General features: G+C 43.1%; 1 protein-coding gene across 2 annotated transcripts in view; it reads left to right on the plus strand.

Annotated features, from left to right (window-relative positions):
* USP32 (ubiquitin specific peptidase 32) overlaps positions 1 to 19,852 on the plus strand; it is a 781,032-nt gene that overhangs the window by 693,844 nt on the left and 67,336 nt on the right. For both annotated transcript variants that reach the window (XM_082245728.1, XM_082245729.1), the window contains 3 exons: positions 411 to 549; positions 4,251 to 4,356; positions 6,847 to 7,020. In XM_082245728.1, the coding sequence (XP_082101854.1) occupies positions 411 to 549; positions 4,251 to 4,356; positions 6,847 to 7,020 (419 nt within the window). The remainder of the gene's footprint in view (positions 1 to 410; positions 550 to 4,250; positions 4,357 to 6,846; positions 7,021 to 19,852) is intronic.

Consider the following 19,852-nt stretch of genomic DNA (forward strand, 5'->3'; position numbering starts at 1 on the left):
ACATGACTGCTATATACTGCTGATGAAAAATGGTATTTAGCAGTTTATATTTACTAAAATCGATGCATTTCCATGTTTTGTGGTTTTGTGTACTGTGGGAGACCAGATATAGTGAATGCAGAGTCCTGGGTTTAGTAACACTTTAAAGAGATTTAACACTTTTTACAACTAAATAGGAAGCTGCTTCTCTCTAAGATGCCTTTTAATTTCCTTACACGTTTCTCTGTCTGTCTGTCCTTATCTTAATTAAAGAAATGCCAAAAAAAAACCATTAAAAGTTTTTTTTTTTTTTTTTAAATGTATTTATTTATTTTTTTAATACAGAACGCACTGTACAGTGTAATTTTTGCCAGTTTATTCAATTTGCTCATAATAGCTGATGCCCGCTGTTCCTGTTTATTTTGTTTTAGTCCCCACCGAAAAGGGAGCAACAGGCCTTAGCAACCTGGGAAATACATGCTTTATGAACTCCAGTATCCAATGTGTCAGTAACACTCAGCCTCTAACAAAATATTTCATCTCAGGAAGACATCTGTATGAGCTAAACAGGTACTTATTTTTAATATTAGGCAAATGTGTTTAGACACATAAGAATCTGCAGATCTGTTCACTTTACAAGTCCATTTAAAAAAAAAAAATGTCATATGCTTGTGGTCACATGTTTGGCAGAGTGGATATGAAAATGGCTTTGTGGGGGTACACAAAATCCTACGTTGGCAGGATCTAGACAGAATTAAAGCTACAGCAGGCAATACATGCAAAGGAATAAGTGCAAAAATTGCAAAGTGAATATGCCAAATTGTGTAATACAGCAGGCAACAAAAGAGCATCCAGAAACCAGCAATACTAGGATTACAACAATACTAGTACAAGTAAAATCAAAGAATGCAAAAAAATTATGAAAAGGGCAAGTTTAAACCATATACACTACAGTAGGGATCAAAAGTTTGGGCACCCCAGGTAAAAAAAATTGTATTCATGTGCATAAAGAAGCCAAGGAAAGATGGAAAAATCTCCAAAAGGCATCAAATTACAGATTAGACATTCTTATAATATGTCAACAAAAGTTAGATTTTATTTCCATCATTTACACTTTCAAAATAACAGAAAACAAAAAAATGGCGTCTGCAAAAGTTTGGGCACCCTGCATAGTTAATATCTTGTACTGCCCCCTTTGGCAAGTATCACAGCTTGTAAACACTTTTTGTAGCCAGCCAAGAGTCTTTCAATTCTTGTTTGAGGTATCTTTGCCCATTCTTCCTTACAAAAGTCTTCCAGTTCTTTGAGATTTCTGGGCTGTCTGTCATGCGCTGCTCTTTTAAGGTCTATCCATAGATTTTCATTTATGTTGAGGTCAGGAGATTGTGAAGGCCATGGCAAAACCTTCAGTTTACGCCTCTTGATGTAATCCCCTGTGGATTTTGAGGGGTGTTTAGGATCATTATCCATTTGTAGAAGCCATCCTCTCTTTAAGTTCAGCTTTTTCACAGATGGCATCAAGTTACCATCCAAAATTTGCTGACATTTTATTGAATCCATTTTTCCTTCTGCTCGTGAGATTGTTCCCTGTGCCACTGGCTGCAATACAACCGCAAAGCATGATTGATCCACCCCCATGCTTAACAGTTGGACATAGGTTCTTTTCATTAAATTTTGTGCCCCTTCTTCTCCAAACGTACCTTTGCTCATTCCGGCCAAAAAGTTCAATTTTAACCTCATCGTTCCACAGAACTTGTTTCCAAAATGCATCAGGCTTGTCTATATGTTAATTTGCAAAGTTCAAACGCTGATTTTTGTGGTGAGGACGTAGAAGAGGTTTTCTTCTGATGACTCTTCCATGAAGACCATATTTGTACAAGTATCTCTTTATAGTGGAATAGTGTACCACAACTCCAGTGTCTGCCAAATCTTTCTGGAGGGATTGTGCAGTCAAATGTGGGTTTTGAATTGTTTTTCTCACAATCCTGCGAGCCGTTCTGTCTGATATTTTTCTTGGTCTTCCAGATCTTGCTTTAACTTCCACTGTTCCTGATGACTTCCATTTCTTAATTACATTCTGAACAGAGGATATTGACATCTGAAAACGCTTTGCTATCTTCTTATAGCCTTCTCCAGCTTTGTAAGCGTCAACTATTTTCAGTTTCAGTTTTCTAGACAACTGCTTAGAAGATCCCATGGTGCTGATTGTTGGGGCAAGGTCAGATGAGTCTGGGCATTTAAAACCTTTGAGATTGACATCACCTGGTCTTCCCAGACGATGATTGAGAATAATCCATGACACTGGCAGGTCTCAGCCTTGCAAAGGGGGCAGTGCATGCTATAAATTCTGCAGGGTGCCCAAACTTTTGCAGACACCATTTTTTTGTTTTCTGTAATTTTGAAAGTGTCAATGATGAAAATAAAATCTAACTTTTGTTGACATATTCTAAGAATGTCTAATCTGTAATTTGATGCCTTTTGGAGATTTTTCCATGTTTCCTTGGCTTCTTTATGCACATTAATACAAATTTTTACCTGGGGTGCCCAAACTTTCGATCACCACTGTATATATAACTTACAGGACTTGGAACAGCAAGGCATGATTGAGAAAGCCAAGTGTCCAGAGCAGTACGGTATAAGGGTAGGATGCTAAATTGGAGGCGGTTATGACTGCTGTAGAGGCGGAGGTATAAAGGCTCAATAATTGAGAGGAATAATTCAAGAGCTAACTAAGCTGCAGAGCGACACCCGCTTGTGGCTCCTGGAGCCACTGGCAGCTGGAACAATGCCATAGGCAGGTCAAAGCAGAGAACAGGGTTTGTGATATTAGAAAAGAGTGCACATTCTCTTTCAGTCTGTGACGATATCTAAAAGGAATTGCTTAAATCATTTTTTAGAACATTTTTATTAATCATATTGCATAAATTATAAGTGACTATCTTTTTTATTGTAAAGTGTATAAATGCAATTTACAATAATCCCAGGTTAGCATGAACCAATATTTTCTTTAAGGTATTTAGGGTTAACATTAATTTGAAATAGCCTGTTTGTGTATAAACCAAATTATTGTTATAATTTTAAAGCTCCAGTAGTCGCCCCAGTGCACATTCATGAGACCTGTTCTCTTCTGGAGAAGTATTTTTCTTTTTTAAACTGTTCAGTTTTTTCTTCTGACATCTCTATCAAGGCTTGGCTTCAGTATTTTTGGATTGGTTTCTATAGTTTTTCTCTTATGAACCATACCCGGACCCCACTGTGAGGAGCCCACCTGTAATTTTTGGTTCAGGCACTGGATCCTGGCCTGATCAGGCCTGCTGTCTAGGTTAGTTGGGTCAAAGGATGACAACCTTAAAGGAGCAAATATAATTATTTTACAGATTAGAAGCAAAAGGAGGAGAGGTAGTCACATTACAGCATACCCCCACTTTTGTTTAGAATGAAACATTCCCCTTTGGGTGATTTTGCATTGCAAAGATTTTAACAAACTTAGTTGCAGATTCCTACCTTTTGTTATTCTAAAGAAATAAACGTTTGTTTGTCTGGGTCCATGTTCAAAGTAAATGAGAATGGGAGTGATTTAACCATCTCAAGACCAGATCACAGTAGAAAGCAAAGACATCATGAATGAAAGCCATTGTTTACTACTGGGCATGTGATCACAGTGATTGGTTACAGCAATCACATTGTTTCGGGGCAGAACACATCAGCCCAGTACGCCGATCGGTGATGCGCTGTGTTCACCGAAGGGGTGCCCACGAAGCTCGCTTCTGGGGGATGTAAGGGTGCATCTTCCCATTACAACGCTTGTCCCACCTGGCCGTACATGTACAATGATTGGGTGGGAAGCTGTTGCACTTGCAGGATTCTCATGAGGAAAGTGCCAGGGTCTGCATTTCGGTATATGTGATTTCCCTTTTGGAGTATCTCACCAAAAATGAAATTTTATTAAAGAGGATGCTCGAAATCTGACCTGCTTCTTAGTGCAGACTTCTCGGAATATCAGTGAGCCAATCACACAAGCAGAAAATGAAATTTCTAGGGAGCATTCTGTACACCGTCTATGTACAGGTTGCCATATTATATTGCAATTTAACAGAAAATTACAGCGCTGCAGATTGGAAAGGAAGTGTAATATAATAACATTCAATTACAGAATGACTTGTCTAGCAATTGTATATGCCATATTATTATTTTTTTTTCATTTGTTTTTTTTTTTCCCCACAAAAGAGGAATTACTCTTTAAATATTTTTATGCGTTTTTTTAACCTTAGAACAAACCCCATTGGAATGAAAGGACATATGGCTAAGTGTTATGGTGATTTGGTTCAAGAGCTGTGGAGTGGAACTCAGAAGAATGTGGCTCCCCTTAAATTAAGGGTAAGACTTAAGTAGTTTATTTATTGACAGTAATGTAATGTGACCCTTGTATGTGTAAGTGTTTAGTTTCCCAACTCAAAGTTTCAGATCACATGACCCAATGTGACACAAAGACTTCAGTGAATCCCCACATACTTCCCTACTGCATCCCCTAACTCCTGTAATAAAGCTACATACCCAAGTATAGATATAAAATGTCTATTGAGATTTCACTAAAGTGTTAGAGTATTTCTGTCACAAGAAGATGTTGTGGGTGCAAAGGCTGTACTGTTTTAGCAAATTAAAAATGTGTATGCACAGTATTTTTTTCTGACATGAGTATGAGCTTATATATGCAGTCATGGCCAAGAATATTGGCACCTCCTGCATTTCTGTCAGATAATGCACCACTTTGCCCAGAAAATTGTTGCAATTACAAATGTTTAGGCATTCCCTTGCTTATTTCTTTTGTTTGTATTGGTATGATACAAAAAAGTAGAGAAACAAAAAGCCAAATCTGACTCATTCTGCGCAAAACTCCAAAAATGAAGAAAAACCCTCAATTTAATTATTGGTAGAACACCCCTTGGGAAAAATTGACTGAAAGCAATTGCTTTCTGTAACCATCAATGAGATTTACATCTCTCTACTGGTATTTTATGACCACTCTTCTTTTGCCAGCTGCTCCAGGTCTCACAGATTGAAGGGTTCTTTTTCCCAACTGCAGTTTTTAGATGTCTCCACAGGTGCTCTTCATGATGCGTGTTGTTATAAACCTTATCAGGGTGCTTTTTGATGTGTGATTTGGATCGATGTCTTGCTCTAAAACCAATGACCTCTGATGGGGACCCAACTTTCTGACATTGAGCCCTTCATTGCACCCTGGAATTCTTTGGTAGTCTTCAGATTTCTTTAAGTGCCTCAAGCGAAAAAGCATTCCCAAAACATCAGTGAACCTCCACCATTTTGTTTCTCCACTTTTTTGTCATACCAATGTAAACAAAAGAAAGAAACACGGAATGCCTAAACATTCGTAATAGCAACAATTTCCTGGGTGAAGTGGTGCATTATCTGACAGAAATGGAGTGCAGTATTTTTGGCCATGACTATCTATATATATATATACGTATATATGTGCAACAGGTGTTTAAAAATGAACACAGGGGTAGATTTTATTAAAACTGGAGCATTTAGAATCTGACATGAGTATGAGCATATATATATATATAAATACAGTGGGAAAAATAATTATTTGATCCCCTGCAGATTTTGTACGTTTGCCCACTTACAAAGAAATGTAGGATCTATCATTTTTATCATAGGTATATTTTAAATGATAGAGACAGAATATTAACCAAAAATCCAGAAAAAAAACACATAAAACAAATTCTATAAATTAAGTTGCAATTCAGTGTTTCTCTGCTAAAGGTACAGGCCAACTTTGCCGCATTGAGGGGCCAATGGACGAGGCTATGCATTGTAAAATCTTGGATGAGAACCTTCTACCCTCCGCCAAAACACTGAAGATGGGTTGTGGATGGGTCTTTCAGCATGACAATGACCCAAAACATACCGCCAAGGCAACAAAGAAGTGGCTCAAGAAGAAGCACATTCAGGTCATGGACCTAGCTAGTCTCCAGACCTTAATCCTATAGAAAAAAAGGAGCTGAAACTTTGAGTTGACAAGAGACAGCCCAGAAACTTTAAGGATGTAGAGAAGATCTGTAAAAAAGAGTGAACCAAAATCCCTCTTGAGATGTGTGCAAACCTGGTCACCAACTATAAGAAATTTCTTCCCTCTGTGCTTGTCAACAATGGTTTCTCCACCAAGTAATAAGTCATGTTTAGCTTGGGGATCAAATACTTATTTTACTTACTGAACTGCAACTTAATTTATAGCATTCCTTTTTATGTTTTTTTTTTCTTGATTTTTGGTTGATATTCTGTCTTTGTCATTTAAAATACATCTATGATAAAAATTATTAGACCCTACATTTCTTTATAAGTGGGCAAACTTACAAAATCTGCAGGGGATCAAATAATTATTTTCCCCACTGTGTATATATGTATATAATATGCAATGGGAATTTTAAAAACAAACACTGTAGGGTAGATTTACTAAAACTGGAGCACTCAGAATCGGATGCAGCTGTACATATTAACCATTCAGCTTGTTCAATTAACCTTTGGCAATCAAACCTGGAAGCTGATTGTTTTCTACGCAGAAAGATTTTGCACACTCCAGTTTTAGTAAATAATCCATGTTTGTCAAACTATGTTATTTAATATATTATCAGGTCAATAAACCTTAAACCGCTATCAGCTATTGCCATCTCTACTTTCAGATTTATTGGATGTATAGAGACATATATATATATATATATATATATATATATATATATATTGTGGTTTTGCTTTGAAACCTAGATATTAAAATCATTTTATTTTTTATTAATAATTTTTTTTTCAAACTTCCCTGAACCTGCTTCCTTTGTTATTTTTGTTCTACAGTGGACAATAGCCAAATATGCCCCACGGTTCAATGGTTTCCAGCAGCAAGACTCCCAAGAACTACTTGCTTTTCTTTTGGATGGTCTTCATGAAGATCTTAATAGAGTCCATGATAAGCCATATGTTGAGCTTAAGGACAGCGATGGCCGACCAGACTGGGAAGTTGCTGCAGAGGTTAGCACTTGTATAATGTAGAATTCATTTTAAAATTGCCTAACGAAACCCACTCATGCAACATGTGCTTGGAGCAAAAGATAAACATTAAAAATATAATATTTAACTTAATAGAATGTGTATTAGAGTTTCATGTATGACACGTGTTTCCTCAATGCTTTTTTGAACACAACGCTTGCTCACAGGGCCAGTGCAAGGATTTTTGTCTACACAGGCAAAGGTGCATTTTGGTGCCCCCCACCTGCAATCCTTCCAACTTTTGAACTTCAGAATAAGGGACACTTCAGGGAGGAAGTGACCTGTGGCACATGTAGCCTAACCACTTGCCGACCAGCCGCCGCAGTTATAAGACTGCAGGTTGGCAGGTTCCCTCGAATCGCTGTACTTGTACGGCGGTTCACGGCAGCGATCCTGGGGGATATACTATATTGCAGGCTTTCCTCCACCTCCCCAAATCCCCAGTCCTACCACAGGCCCCCCTTCTTCTAGTACAAATCCTCTCTCACGCAATTCCCCCTCTCCAAATCCCCCCAGCACAAATCCTCTTTCCCCCAAATCCCCCTTCTAAGCACAACAAATCCCCCCAAATTTCTTCTTCCAGCAAACAATCCCCCCCACCCCAATCCTTCTTATAGCACAGATCTTCCTCCCAGTGTAAATCTTTTCCTCATTTACAGCACACATTCTCTCCCTCAAACACCCCTTCCCAACACAAATCCTCATCCCAGCACAAATGCACCCCCCCCAGTCCCCCACGCCAGCACCAGTCCACTGCCCAGTTCTCTCATCAATCCTCCCCCCTAAATCCCACTTCCCAGTACAAATCCTCCCCTGTTCAAATACAAATCAATCAAAAATACAAAAGCTCACAAATCCAGTTTAAGGGCCAGTTCACACCAGCATGCAGTGCAGGAAACTGCGTTCTGTGTGCGTTTCCTGCAACACATTTAACCACTTAAGCCCCGGAGGAATTGGCTGCTAAACGACCAGGGGGTATTTTGCGATTCGGCACTGCGTGACTTTAACGGACAATTGCGCGGTCGTGCGACGATGTACCTAAACGAATTTGGCGTCCTTTTTTCCCCACAAACAGAGCTTTCTTTTGGTGGTATTTGATCACCTGTGCGATTTTTTGATCACGCGCTATAAAAAAAAAAAGAGCGTCAATTTTGCAAAAATAGCAATATTTTTCACATTTTTTTTTATATGAAATTCCCCCCAAAAAAAATGTAAAAATCTAAATTTTTTAACATTTTCGGCCAATTTGTTTTATGCTACCTATGTTTGGTAAAAAAAATCGCAAAAAGCGTATTTTGATTGGTTTGCGCAAAAGTTATTGCGTTTACTAACAAAGGGAAAGATTTTTGTCATTTTTGTTGTTTTTTTTTTTTTTAACGCGTAATGGCGGCGATCTGCGATTTTTTTTTTTTTGCGGTACTGCGACATTGGGGCGGACAGATCGGACCCTTGACTGACATTTTTGACACTTTTGGGGTTACCAGTGACATTTCTACAGTAATCAGTGCTATACATATGCACTGTTACTGTAAAAATACACTGGTAGTGAAGGGGTTAACTTTATTTTGGAGGAAGGGGCTGTGTGTGTCCCTAGGGGCGTGCTTTCTACTGTGATTGGCTGTGGCTTGAGCTGTAAGGACACTGATCAACGGATCTACATAGTAGATCCGTGTGATCAGTGTCTTTACACCGAGGAGAATGACAGGCAGCTTGTTTACACAAGCTGCCTGACTTTCTCCCTCTCCCCCGCCGATCGCAGAGTGGCCGGCGGACATCGGGTCCGCCGGTCACACGCGCGGGGGGGTCCGTGACCGCGCGGGAGCGGGAGCGCGCCGCCGGCGGCGGCTCGCGCTCGCTTCCCAGACCCTCCCAGGCTAGTGACGTACCGATACGTCACTCTGCCTGTGAGGAGCTGACCGCCGCAGTACATAGTCGTGCGGCGGTCGGCAGGCGGTTAAAATGCACTGCAGTTGGTGTCAATATTAGCTTAATGACACCCCAAACGCAGGTCGCAAATGAATGCGTTTGCCTGCACTGGATTGTATTGTACAGTAGTACCATGTGATCTAGTTCCTGTGTGTCTTATAATGCTTTTTTCAGTCTCGCATGATTTCAGCCCATTCAAATGAATAGGCTGAAATTGCACTGCACCTAGAACGCATGTGAATCACACATTAACACATAGTGTGTTCCTGTGAGATTCCAGATGTAAACTGGCCCTAAATCCTGGAGCCCAATGCCGAAAAAACTTCCACCACCTGACTTCACTAACTTGCTTGGCAGGGGGGCACTAATGTGGGCACCTGGAGTGATTGCCCTGCATCTCTAGTGCGGTGCCTGGGATCCTATAAGCCTTGTTTGTCCTTTTTGTAGAAGCCAGCATCTCTTTAATTTGGGGGGGGGGGGGGGCTAGGAGGATACTGTTTGTCCTAGAGGGCCCTTTGGAAGGAGAGGACTTGGGCTTGGGGGGGGTGGTCGAATTTAATAAGTATCCCCCTCCTAGCACTAGTCCTCTCTCCTCTCAAGACACCCCCTAGCCCCCCTAGGACATACAGTATCCTCCTAGCCCCCCCCCCCCCCCAATCACTGCAAGTATATATTTCCAGGTTGTCTCCCTCACCCTCCTGCTGTGTTCCAGACCCCCCCCCCCCCGCAAGTGTCAATCCATATTATGTTGTTTGTAGTAAAACGTAGACCTCAGATTACCGCGGAGCATGCTTAGCGATGTGTCTCCTCCTGTCTGTGTACGGGAATACATCACAGCTGAGCAGGAGTAGAGTGCAGCTTTTGTCCGCTCTGCGAAAGGCGGTCGGTAAGCGGGGAGAGCTGCTGGGGGCCGTGCAGAGCGGAGATTGCAACTTGTGTGACACCCAACACAAGCTGTGGGGCGGCTGACACTGGTGCCTACACTAGTGCGCTCCTGCTGGGCAAGTGGCTGGAATCAAGTGCCGGAACTTGTTCTGACACTTGGCTCTGCTTCAGCATTCACCGCAAATCCAGGAGGTATGTGACTTTACCGCCTCTGCCCCCCTGGTGCCCTCAGGTGGCTGCCCGAGCTGTCTTATGGTGGCGCCGGCCCTGCTTGCTCACTAAAACATGATTTGATATTAGTTTGAGATCATTCAGAATACATTGGCGGATGCATTTGACATGCAGTTTACCTATTTCTAACCGGCTTCAAGCTGCCTTTGCATGCCGTGCACTTGTATGAAGATAGAAGTCGTTTTTGTATAAAAAAAAAAAAAAAAAAAAAGCCTAGTAAAATTTTGTTACTACTGACATTTTTGTATTATGTGAAGGTCCTGCCAATGATCGTTCCTCTTTTCGACGTTGGTGTTACAGTGCCATAGCCTATAATTTGTATATGGAAAGGTTCTCTTCATTGTGCTGCAAAGTCGGCTTTGTGTGGAACAAAAAACAAGGTGTTCTGGGCCTTCCAAATTTTCATAAATATTGCCCCTTTCTGGGTATCAATAAAATCCTACTTCATACTGCCAGATATCGAAAAGCCAGTCTACTGTGTCTGTCTCCCAAGAGTCAGGATAAGGTCACCTGTCCAGTTATCAGGCACACACTGAGGTTGTGGGACTCTCTGAAGTCTACTCAAAACCTGATCTCACTACACCTTCAAATCATGTCCATCTTGAGCAATTCTCTATTCAAATTAGACATTTTCTGATGGATTCGTCTATTAAATTCTTCCAGACCCTTTGCGATACTTATTGGAATACATACATTTGAGTTTATATTAGAGATCGACTGATTATCTGCAACACCGATCTATTGGGGCCGATATGCACTTTCCCCGATATATCAGAATCGGTCCCTGAGGTTACCGATACTGTCGATATTTAGGGAAAGTGCTTGTACTGGGGTGATGCCTGCAGCTAGAGGCATCACCCTGGTACCGGTGTCCATAGCTGATGCTCGGCTGACTTGTAATGACAACCGATGCGGCTCAGAAGCCGCTCGGCTGTCATTACAATGAGCGGGAGGGGACGTCTCCCCCACTCCCGCCGCCTTCCACGGCTCAACTGGGTCTCCCGTCCCTCCAGGAGACCCGGTATCCTACCTCTGCCGCCGCCACCGAAGATGTGTCCCTGTGAAAGCTGGTATACCTGCCGCAAGTGCGCATGTGCTGGTCTCCATGTAAAAAAACCTGGAAGTGATGTCATGACATCACTTCCGGGTACTCGGCGCCAAATTAAAAAAACTGACAGCATTCAAAACAGCCAAATTTGGCATTTTGAATGCTTTTCAGTGCCGAGGAGGGGTTTGGGGTCTTTTAGACCCCCAGATCCCTCCACAAGGAGTACCTGAAGGGAAAGAAAAACCAAAACATTTTTTTACATGTCCGAAAATATTGGCCGATACCGATATCCGATGACCAAAATATTGGTATCGGCATTAAAAAAACTATATCGGTCGATCACTAGTTTATATCACAAAATTAAGCATTTTCTCCCATTTATGATGAGTAAACTATTTGAGCTATCCTCAATTATGGCCTTTACAAAGGGCCTTGTAGGATAATCCTCAAAGCCTTTGTCTAATTTCACTTTGTATACTCTCTACTTTTTGCATTACTTCAGACCAATCCTCCTCATTTGTCAAAATAGGAATCAGATCTCAGTTCGGTTGTCCCACTGGAAACTTGGAACCAGATTTGGGCAAAAGCTTGGCTCCCGTTCTAGCCGTTGAGGCTGATTACAAACTACTCCCTTGGTGGTACCTAGTCCCTTTCAGGATCTATTTTACTCCCTCAAACTATTTGCCACTTTTGTTTCAGAGGTTGTCGTGTTAGTTCTGTCACATCTGGTAGAACCGTTCAAAGTGTTTCTGGACCTAGTCTGTCAATTAGCGATTCGGAGTTACTGGTGCCTCTTTTTGTAAAGATCTGTATGAAGTTTTAAGGAACAAAAAAAATAAATAAATAAATCATAAGTCTGCACAAATACCCAATTTAAGTTATTCATGATCTATCAGAAGCCTTCAAGTCCCATGCATTGTAGAAGTCAAGTCCCTGGATTCTGAGACTATTAGAACATTCTGAAAATTTGAGAACTGTGTGATGAGCTCTACCTTTCATGGGGACTCACTGTAGAAAACCTAGGCTTTGCCCTATAAGATTGAAATTTTGGCTGTGCCCCTCAATGTCGCCTACTGCTCTCCCCCCCCCCCCCCTTTCTGTTGCTGTTTCTTGCAGACCCCTGGACATCAGGCTCTCCAATCCTAATTCCAGTTAGAGCGTGTTTTCGATTACACTATACCGTTTGGTATTGAAGCTTCCGTTTAATGTTTTAGCTCTCTATGCCCCTCACTCTTCCTCTACCTGTCCTAAACAGGGACAGATTTGTTGTGTGCTGACTAGATGTTCTCTGTTGTTTTACTTATTCAGTTTTATCTATATATTGTATTTACCTTAGATATGCAGTACTCAACTGTCCAATTAATCTTTCATGTGCTTGTACTACATCATTAAAATATATTAAAAGTTAATATTTAATTGAACGGAAAAAAAGCAATTCGTGTACAAGAAAAATAACTTGATACAGTTTTTACAAACAATGCCTAAAGCTTAAAATTCAAATCTTTTATTGATTTATGAACTTATCAGAACAGGGCATATTTGAAAGGAAGTTGTTATTAATGCACATTTGTGTGTGAGGATTTTTTTACATATTTTAATATTTGTGTAGTATACAAAACATTGCATCGGGTCTCTAATACATCACAGTTGGCTATTGTTTCTACGTTATAAATAAAAATTAATTGTTTAACACCTGTGAGTGTTTTAAAGGATATTAGCTTCTAATATTAATATATGAAGGCTTTTAGTACTTTAATACTCAGCATATTTCTATTGGTCCTTGATCTGTGCAGAGAAAGTCACACTTGAATATACTTGCCTGTTGGATTTCTGTTAATGTAAAAAGCAAGAAAAAAAAATGTATGTATGATTAACAGAAGCTCAGAGTTGTTTTACCAGTTCTGGACCAGAAGGATTTGCCCCCTTAATGACCAGGCCTTTTTTTTCAATTCGGCACTGCTTTTCTTTAACGTACAATTGCGGGGTCGTGCGACGCTGTACCCTAATAAAATTGATGTCCCTTTTTCCCACAAATAGAGCTTTCTTTTGGTGGTATTTTATCACCAGTGCGATTTTTCTTTTTTGCGCTATAAACAAATAAAATGAGCGACAATTCTGGGGGAAAAAACTATATTTCTCTGTCGCTCATTGACAGACGTAGTCCTCTTTGATTCACATCAATTGGGTTATGCTGCCTCCGCAGGAGTAGGACTAGGCAGAAAGAAAAAACGTTCTGGCTCCACCCTAGGGGCAGTCCCAGAGGGTATATCCTCTTCCTGTCTGCTACAGAGAATCAGTTTTTTTCTGTCTAGTCAGGAGTAAGGACCTAAGTTCCTTGCTGGGATCTCTGGTCCTGGCAAGATTTTTTAGAAAAAATTTTTTCTTTTAGGTAGTTTTTTGTCTCCAGTTTTCCTGTGAGATCTTCAAGCAAATCACGCCAGATCTGGGCGACGGGCTGGATGTTGAGATCCAGTGGTCACCCCAGCCGGCCTACGAGCGCGCGCAGACCATTGCATCGCGCTTGGTCGGCCGCGACACATTCAAGTAAGTATGCGGGACCGGGCGACGGGCTGGATGTTGAGATCCAGTGGTCACCCCGGTTCAGCCTACGAGCGCGTGCAGACCAGAGCTCCGCGCTGGGTCGGCCGCGACATAGTCCCATTGGCGGGGACTGACCCTGCTAGTTAAACGTCTCGCTTGGACGCCAAGAACTAGAGAGTCAAGGCGTCCGTATTGGTCAACAACCCCCCACTTCGGTGGAGACGGTATTGTGAAGAGAGGGTGCCTGTTGGTTCGGTATGGTGAGTAAATGTTCCCCCTTCCCCCCTGTGGGGTCTTTGGGATACAGGACCCTCTGTGTATGGTCGGATCCTTTCTGACATTAAAGTTCCCCCTTGTAGCCTATGACATGTTCACATATCCCCTGTGATAGTGTGATCTGGTTTGGGAGCTGACACTCCAGCAGGCTTGGTTTGGGAGCTAACACTTTAAACAAACCTCGGTTTGGGAGCTGACACTCTAGCAGGCTTGGTTTGGGAGCTGATACTTCAGCAAGTCTTGGGTTCTCTAGCAAGGAAGCCGAGTTCGATTTGCTATAGTAAACATATAGGAGGTATAGCCTACCTTAGATCGCCATACTCCCGCAGGCCGACAGGCCGCCATCAGCTGTTTTCAAAGCATGCAGGCCGCTGTACTGGAGGAGCCACGCTAGATCGGCAGTCCGCCGCCATTTTGTTGTAGACCGCATGTCTGCATTGTCTACACAAGCCGCCCGCAGGTCACGCATGCCGCCATTTTTTCGTAGCCTATTGTCTCCTGCATGGGGGCGGCCATGTTTGATGTGCCCAGCAAACCTCGAGGAGCAGCTGGGAACGCCGGAAGGCGTACACAGGGGGCGGAGCCACTTCCTTTCACCCGGGAAATCTAGTGCAAGACTTCCAGTCTGCACAAGACAACGCTGACAGCAGTTTTAATAAGAAACTTCTTTGCATCTGGTGATGAGCCCTTGGGGTCTCTCTCTCTCTCTGGGGGTCCTAAGCAGGTACGCTGAGGGGCGCTATTGCGCTGGTGAATTAAAAGAGGTATTTTTTTATATAAAAAAAAAAAGAGGTATTTTTTATTTAAAAAAAAAAATTTTTTTTTTTCTTTTTTACCGGCAAAGTGTCCTGGATTAACATGGACCCTGCCACATGTATCTCCACCTGATCCCCTCGAAGTGGCTGCAGGACCCTCCAGTTCCCCACTTAATAGTGAGTCATTGTCAGCAGTTTTTGGAAATTTTTTTGTCTATCCCGGGTGGAATTGGCTTGTCAGGGACAGGGCGCAAGGAAGCGACCCCCGCCTATCCCCATTTTCATCTGAAACTTCAGTCTGAGCCTATTCCTGCAGTTGCAGGTACCTCATCTGGGGTTGGTGACTCGGATACTGTCTCTTCAGACAGTGAGGAAGATGTTTCGGCATCTACCATAGCCCGGGAGGAAGCGTTAGTAAACGCACTAATTGTATCTGTTCGGTCACAATACCCAGAAAAGAGGGCAAAGTGCGTCCAATTCTGGACTTAAGAGCACTTAATCTTTTTTGTCAGGGTACAAAAATTCAAGATGGAGTCCATTCGCACAGTAGCGGCCTCCCTGCATCAGGGGGATTTTCTGGCGTCCATAGACATCTAGGATGCCTATCTTCACTTTCTTATTTATGCAGGACATCAGCGTTTCCTGCGTTTTTCCGTAGAAAGAGTACCATTTTCAGTTTCTGGCGTTACTCCTTGGTCTTGCCTCGACTCTACGGGTCTTCACAAAGGTGTGGGCCCCAGTCTTGACGTTGTTACGACAACGAGACATATGGATTCTAGGTCACCTAGACGATCTTCTGCTCCGTGTGGAGTCTCCGCAGACTCTATTACTAAACTTAGAGATCATCATGACCTCTTTGCAAGAGTTCGGGTGGCTGGTGAACCTGCAGAAGTTATCTTTGGTTCCCACCAGAAGGCTGGAATATTTGGGTCTAATTTTAGACACATCCAGGCTTGCATGAGGGCCGTGGGTTTGATGGTGGCTTTCTTTGAAGCAGTACCAGTTGCCCAGTCCCATACCCGAATCCTTCAAGGAGAGATTCTTCTCAAGTGTAACCGAAATCCAGATTCCCTGGACAATCGGATCCGGCTGAGCGAGCGGACCAGGGAAGTCCCTGGTCTGGTGGTTTTGGTCTCCGATGCTCAGCCAGGGGAAGTCATTCCTACCAATATTTGGACGCTTATCACCACGGATGCCAGTCTATCCGGGTGAGGAGAAATTCTCGGCTCAGGGGCTTTGGTCCCTGGAAGAGTCCAGGTTACCGATAAATGTATTGAAACTGAGAGCGATCAGACTTTGTCTGATTCATTGGACCGAGCAGCTCCAGGCAGCCCGGTTCAGATCCAGTCGGACAATGCCACAGCAGTGGCTTATGTCAATCATCAAAGGGGCACCAGGAGTGTCCTGGCGGCCATAGAAGTGGCCAGCATTCTTCGTTGGGCGGAACAAATGTTCCAGCTCTCTCTGCGGTATTCATTCCAGGGGTGAATTGGCAGGCAGATTATCTCAGCCGTCAGATTCTGGATCAAGGGGTATGATCTCTTCATCCAGGGATATTCCACCAACTGTGCCCCCGTTGGGGCACTCCGAATGGGAGCTGTTGGCATCTCAGCTCAACAGGAAAGTGCGGAGGTTTGTGGTTCGTCCACGATCTTCTAGCAGACACAGCAGACATGCTGATCGCCCCGTGGGGGCAGTATCAGCTACTTCCCTCCTCTCAAGTTACTGCCGAAGCTTCTTCGCAGGATAGAGGTGGAGGGAATTCCAATTATCCTGGTAGATCAGGACTGGCCTAGTCGGCCTGGTACGCCGACCTGGTCAGGCTGGTCACAGACGTTCCTTGGCGACTTCCTCTTACGGAGGATCTGCTGTCGCAGGGACCGATCTTCCATCCTGCTTTACGTTCGCTGGCTTTAACGGCCTGGTTATTGAGACCCAGGTGCTGAAGGACAAGGGATTGTCAGCTTCAGTTATTCCTACTCTAGTTAAAGCAAGGAAAGCGACTTCCAGAAAGATTTGTCATCGTACATGGAAGTCTTATATTGCGTGGTGTGAATTCCTTGGGTTCCCTCCACGTCTTTATTCGGTAGCCCGAATATTGGCTTTTCTGCAACAGGGAGTTGAGCAGAAGCTGGCCTTGAGTGTTATCAAGGGTCTGTTTTCAGCATTAGCTATCTTCTTTCAGAAGGTTTTGGCTACTCATTCCTTGGTGCGGAATTTCATCCAGGGGGTGCGACACCTGGCTCCGCCAGTGCACGCGCCGTTACCATCCTGGGATCTTAATTTGGTGCTGTCGGTTCTTCAGACACCTCCCTTTGAAAATATCAGGGAGATTCCCTTGCTTACTTTATCCCAGAAGGTGGCCTTCTTGGTGGCTATCACTTCTGCACGCAGGGTGTCAGAACTGGTTGCATTATCCTGTTGTTCCCCAGATCTGGTGGTTCATAGGGATAAGGTTGTTCTTCATCCGAATCCATCCTTCCTTCCTAGGGTGGTTTCAAAGTTTCATTTGAATGAGGACATTGTATTGTCTTTCCTATGTCCTAAGCCCTATCATCCTCGAGAATTGCGTTGCATTCCTTGGATGTAGTTCAGGCGATTAGGATATATTTGAATACTACGGATTCATTTTGTAAGACGGATTCACTGTTTGTGATCACGGATGGCCCTAAGAAGGGGATGCCTGTTTCTGCCGCGACCATCTTTAGATGGATCAGACAGACGGTGGTATAGGCTTATTCTATCTAAGGGTCGGGATCCCCCGTTCCCTGTTAAGGCGCATTCTACTCGGGCGCTTAGAGTTTCCTGGACCTTCCGCCATCAGGCATCAGTGGTTCAGGATTTCAAGGCGACTGTTTGGTCGTCGGTTCATACCTTTACAAGATTGTATAAGGTTTATGTGATGGCATCGTCAGATGCCTCTTCTGGCCGCAAGGTTCCTGCAGGCCGCTGTTTGAGGAGACTGTTGGTCTACCTCGAGGGTTTGTTGGGTAGGTCTCATCTGTTTGCTCGATGAGTCCCTTGATACTTCTGGTTGGCTCCGGTTGGGCCTTCTAGATTGGATTTTGATTTCTGTCAATCCCACCCCTCATTTGTGGCACTGCTTCTGGATGTCCCAATTGATGTGAATCAAAGAGGACTACATCTGTCAATGTGCGACAGAGAAAATTGGATTTTTGTAAGATCTTACCGTAAAATACTTTTCTCTTAGCTCATTGACAGACGTAGTACCCGCCCCTCTATCATTGAGTTGGGTTGGGTTAAATTCTCTGATACTGCTTCGTAACAGAACTGATTCTCTGTAGCAGACAGGAAGAGGATATACCCTCTGGGACTGCCCCTAGGGTGGAGCCAGAACGTTTTTTCTTTCTGCCTAGTCCTACTCCTGCGGAGGCAGCATAACCCAATTGATGTGAATCAAAGAGGACTACGTCTGTCAATGAACTAAGAGAAAAGGATTTTACGGTAAGATCTTACAAAAATCCAATTTTTTCACATTCTGCTATATAATCCCAAAAAAAAAAAAAAAATTTAAAAATCAAAATTATTTATCCTTTTAGGCCAATTTGTATTCTGCTACGTATTTTTGGTAAAAAGAAAAATCGCAATAAGCGTATTTTGATTGGTTTGCACAAAAGTTATCGCATCTACAAACTAGGGGAAAGATTTATGTCATTTTCTTTTTATTTATTTATTTTTTTTTTACTAGTAATGGCGGCAATCTGCATTTTTGTAGCAGGACTGCGACATTGCGGCGGGTGAATCGGACCTCTAACTGACATTTTTGACACTTTTGGGGGGACCAGTGACATTACTACAGTATTTAGTGCTAAAAATATGCACCGTTACTGTAGTAATGACATTGGCAGGGAAGGTGTTAACACAGTGGTGATCAAAGTGTGAGCCTAGGGGAGTGTTTTCTAACTGTATGGGGGATGGCTTGTGAAATGAGCACAGAGACCTGTGATCCTATATAGAAGGATCACAGGTGCTCTGTGATCATTTAAGAGAGAAGAACGGTCAGCTGTGTTTACAACAAACGAACGGCAGCGATCGTGGGTGCCCGGCAGCAATCGTGGCCATCGGCCATGTGGATCGGCATTCCTGCTGCCTAGTGGGGGCTGGAGCGCACCGCTGGTGGCGCGAGCTCGCCCCCCTAGCACTACCTCCCCGAACTGCCGTACAGGCGGTTTGTGCAGCCGAGCCAGCCTGCCGCAGTATATATGCGGGGGGAGGGGGGGGGCAGTCGGCAAGTGGTAAAAGACTTAAATTGGTTGTAAAGGTAAACATTTTTCTCTTTTATCTTCATGTATTCTATGCATGAAGATAAAAAAAAACCTTTTGTGTGCCGATTGCTCCCAGGTTCCCCTTATACTTACGTTAGCCTGATCTCAATCCAGTGCTGTGCCGAGAGCACACTCCCTCTCCCTCTACCCCCTCCCTGTCCATGGAGGTAGCAGCGGAAGCATTGGCACCTGCTGCTGTCAATCGCAGCCTGTGAGGAGAAAGTGGAGACGGAGCCGAGCTGCACTGTATGTGTCTGGGGACACACACACAGCATGGTTTAATATCAAGCCGCATGAGTGCTTCCATAGCAAGCCGCTTGCTATGGGGCACTCAGCGGGGGGGGGGGGGGGTTAGGAGCACAGGCAGGGGACCCCAGAAGAGAAAAATCTGTGCTGCTCCATGCAAAACTATTACACAGAGCAGGTAACATGCTTGTTATTTTGACAAAAAAAATCCCTTTACAATCACTTTCATGTAAAAAACAAGAAAGTTCTGCAGCCCTTGACAACCAGTCACAATCCTCTCTGCAGTTCCAGGCAGTGATAATAATGAACATTTATTTTTAGGTAATTGCTGTAGTCTGTCATTGCGCCTACGTTTTTTAGTAGTCAAGCACTATAAATATCCTTTTCTGTGGTGTACAGTATGCTGATTCATTTACTTTAGACTTTGTTATTTGAAACTTAACTGTGAATTCAGTATGAGGTTGATCTCTATGTATCCATGTGAAAAACTATAGGTAGCAGTTAGTCACAATGTAAATACCTAAAACATAGTACATAACCTAAGTTTGGTTAGAGGGGAAGTGTCAGAGCCGCTGTCTACTTTTTTTTACTGTCTTTTCCCCATCGGGATGCAATTTCCT

This window comes from Pelophylax lessonae, assembly GCF_965119305.1.
Source record: "Pelophylax lessonae genome assembly, chromosome: 2".
NCBI classification, from domain to species: Eukaryota; Metazoa; Chordata; class Amphibia; order Anura; family Ranidae; genus Pelophylax; species Pelophylax lessonae.